At 57.2% G+C, this 3,578-nt stretch overlaps 1 protein-coding gene across 1 annotated transcript; it reads right to left on the reverse strand.

Annotated features, from left to right (window-relative positions):
* Positions 1 to 396: 396 nt before the first annotated feature.
* KCNA5 (potassium voltage-gated channel subfamily A member 5) lies at positions 397 to 3,252 on the reverse strand. The gene has a single exon (XM_035027896.1). The coding sequence runs from the start codon at positions 3,003 to 3,005 to the stop codon at positions 1,194 to 1,196; it is 1,812 nt and encodes a 603-aa protein (XP_034883787.1). The 5' UTR covers positions 3,006 to 3,252; the 3' UTR covers positions 397 to 1,193.
* Between the last annotated feature and the right edge of the window lie 326 nt (positions 3,253 to 3,578).

The following is a 3,578-nucleotide window of genomic DNA, read 5'->3' on the forward strand; positions in this document are numbered from 1 at the left end:
TGTGATGCACAGAGGGGGCCCAGCAAAAAGAAGTTGACAATCAAATCATTACTTTTCCAGGGGCGCCTGGGTGGCTTAGTCGTTAAGCGTCTGCCTTCAGCTCAGGTCATGATCCCAGGGTCCTGGGATCGAGCCCCGCATCAGGCTCCCTGCTCCACTGGAAGCCTGCTTCTCCCTCTCCCACTCCCCCTGCTTGTGTTCCCTGTCTTTCTGTGCCTCTCTCTGTCAAATAAATAAATAAAATCTTTAAAAAAAAAATCATTACTTTTCCAAGTAATCCACCCCAGTCAAGGTGGTGTTTGCTCTGATTTCAAAGTCAGAAACAGCAAGTGAAGGACTCCTTTTTAAAATTTCAAACAACAACAAAAACTAACAAACATAAAAAACAACTAACACTTGCCTCAACCATACAACATTTTATTTCCTGGGATAAAAATAAAGAGAATGAATTATCAGAAGTCTTTCTTCAACATCATTAAAATGCTTTTCAAGAAAGGTACAAGAATTGTTTAAGGCGCACAGAAAAGGTCGGTCTTGCCTTTCTTCCAGAACATTCTTTGCCCTAGACGCAAAACACCGATACCACATCTCAGAAAAGAGAGAGGCTTATAGACACAGGAACCAGAACAGCCATAACCAGGGTCTCTGGCTCTAATATAAATATCACAGAATAAAACATCACAATAACTCTCTCTTCCATAAATACAGCATTCCTGGAAAATGTATCCAAAATATCTCCATCTGAACTACAGTACAAAAATCCACTTGCTGGCCATAAAAATAATATTTTCCCCTACATACAAATAAAATCATATGTAAAGCAAATTTGGAACACATAGAGGGGGTTACAAAATCTCTTGGGATCTGGGCTATTTAAAGTCATTTTTGTTTGGGTTATCCCTCTGCTGGGTATAGGGAACTGGCTACAAATACATCCATTTCACAGTGCTCACCATTTCAACAGCTCCTGCGTCATGGAATGTGGTACTTTTTAAAAATAGGCAACCCTTGGTGTCATGGAAAGAAGAGGAAAAATGGGGGATCAAGGGAGGGAGGGAGGGAGAGAAGAAGTGAAAGAAGAGGGACAGACTTCAAGGTGGGCTTGAAATACTCTGTGGTATAAAGTAGATACCCAGGCTCAGGAGGCCTCCGCTATCCCCACCCCACTACCACCAGTCTGCCCAGGCTCCCCCTTACAAATCCGTTTCCGGGCTCGTGTCCAGGCAGAGGGTATAGAGGGACCTCCGCAAGTCCACATTGCTTTTGGCCTTGAGGTTACACTTCTCCAGGGGGCAGCTGCCCCTTCGGGCTCCGTCTGCATTCTCCAGGGACACCCCAGCCTTGCAGAGGGACCCCTTGCTCCAGCTGGTCTTCCGGGGGCCTCCGCTGTCCAGCCCTGTCCCATAGCTCTGGCTGTCCTGCTCTTCCTTAAGAGCTGCCTGCTCCTCATGGTCCGTCTCCCGGTGGTAGAAGTAGTTGAAGTTGGAGACAATGACGGGCACAGGCAGGGCGATGGTGAGGACCCCAGCGATGGCACACAGCGAGCCCACGATCTTGCCCCCCACCGTGACAGGCCTCATGTCCCCATAACCTACCGTGGTCATAGTGACAACTGCCCACCAGAAGGCATCTGGGATGCTGGAAAAGTGGGTCTCCTGGTTGTCAGCCTCTGCGAAGTAGACGGCACTGGAGAAGAGGATGACCCCAATGAAGAGGAAGAAGATGAGCAGGCCCAGCTCCCGCATGGAGGCCTGCAAGGTCTTGCCCAGGATCTGGAGCCCCTTGGAGTGGCGGGAGAGCTTGAAGATGCGGAACACCCGGACCAGGCGGATCACTCTGAGGATGGCCAGGGACATGGCCTGCTGCCCGTTCTGGCCGGGGCCCCCTCCACCCCCTGGCTGTTGTTCTGCCAGCTCAGTGCCCAGGGTGATGAAATAGGGAAAGATGGCCACCACATCAATGATGTTCATGATGTTCCGAGAGAACTCTGCTTTGCTGGGGCAGGCGAAGAAGCGTACAAGCAGCTCGAAAGTGAACCAGATGACACACGTGGTCTCTACAATGAAGAAGGGGTCAGCCAGGGTCCTAGGCGGGAGAGGTGCCACCGTAGGGCCAGAGGGAGGCGCCAGAGCCCCGCTGCCATTGGCGCCCCGGGAGGGCCCAGAAGGCTGGTGGGGCACTGGGGGATGGCGGAGCAGCTCCCGTTCATCCCTGAACTCAGGCAAGGTCTCCAAGCAGAAGGTGATGATGGAGATGAGAATGACCAAGACCGAGACGATGGCGATGCCCCTCGCGGACCCCGAGCTTTCTGGATATTCAAAGATAAGCCACACCTGGCGTTGGAACTCGTTTCGGGGCAGGGGCTTCTCCTCTTCTTTAATGAAGCCCTCGTCCTCTCGGAAGCGCTCCATGGCCTCGTCCCCCAGCTGGTAGAAGCGGATCTCATCTGCGAACACGTCCAGGGAGACGTTGACCGGCCTCCGCAGGCGACCCCCGGACTGGTAGTAGTAGAGGATGCCATCGAAGCTGGGCCGGTTGCGGTCAAAGAAGTACTCGTTCCTCAGGGGGTCGAAGTAGCGCAGGCGCTTGGCCGGGTCCCCCAGGAGGGTATTAGGGAACTGCGCCAGTGTGCCCAGCTGCGTCTCGAAGCGCAGCCCGGAGATGTTGATAAGGACGCGCTGGTGGTGAAGGGGCCCCGCGCCCAGCACCTGGTCCTCCGCCATGCCCAGGGCGGGGTCTCCTTCTCCCTCCTCGTCCTCGGGAGGCAGCCGTCGAGGCTGCGGCGGCTCCTGGGGCAGCGATGGCAAAGGCCGCCCTCCCGGATCCACTCCCCTCTGCGTGCCGCGCGCCCTTGGCGCCGGCTCTTTGGGTCCATCGCTGAGCCCAGCCGTCGGGGGACACTGGAGCTCTCCCCCTATGGTCTGGCCACAGCCTGTTCGGGCCTCACCTCCTCCTCTGACGGTCATGGCACCGCCGTTCTCCAGGGGCACCAGGGCGATCTCCATGGCCAGGGGGCAGGGGGCATGCTGCGCCCCTGCCGACAGGCGTCCGCGCCCCCCACTCACGCCCAGCTGGGCGCCTCGCGTTCGGCTCTTCTCCCGCCGTCGGCCGGACCCTTATGGGGCAGGCTGGGGCTGCTGGCGCGATCCCCTGGCTCGGTCCTGACGTCAAGAAGCTGCTGCCCTGCTCTCTGCCTCGCTCTCGGTTCTGGCAGCCAGTTACCAAGCAGCCAAAAGCCTCCTTCCAGCAGATGCAACCTTCAGCCGCCCCTCTCTGGCTGCGGGGCGGCGCTCGGCCTCCACCCTGCGCGGCTCCCCCTCCTCTTCCCTCCCCGCGCCCGGTCCCCTCCCCTCCTCCATCTCCCGCCTCCCCTCCCGGGTATCGCGGCAGCGGGTGCCTCCCCGGAGGGCACAGCTGGGGCCCGGGGCGAGGGGAGGAAGGGGGGCTGAGAAGGGAGCTGCCCTGGCGGAGGGAGGGAGGGAGGGAGTAGGGAGCGGAGAGGCTGGAGGAACAGGTTGTACCGAGAGCGCCGAAACTCCCAGGGCAACCCGATGAGAATAGCTGTGGATTTCAGTTCA

Source organism: Mirounga leonina, unplaced genomic scaffold, assembly GCF_011800145.1.
Source record: "Mirounga leonina isolate KUSES-001 unplaced genomic scaffold, KU_Mleo_1.0 Mir_201, whole genome shotgun sequence".
NCBI classification, from domain to species: domain Eukaryota; kingdom Metazoa; phylum Chordata; class Mammalia; order Carnivora; family Phocidae; genus Mirounga; species Mirounga leonina.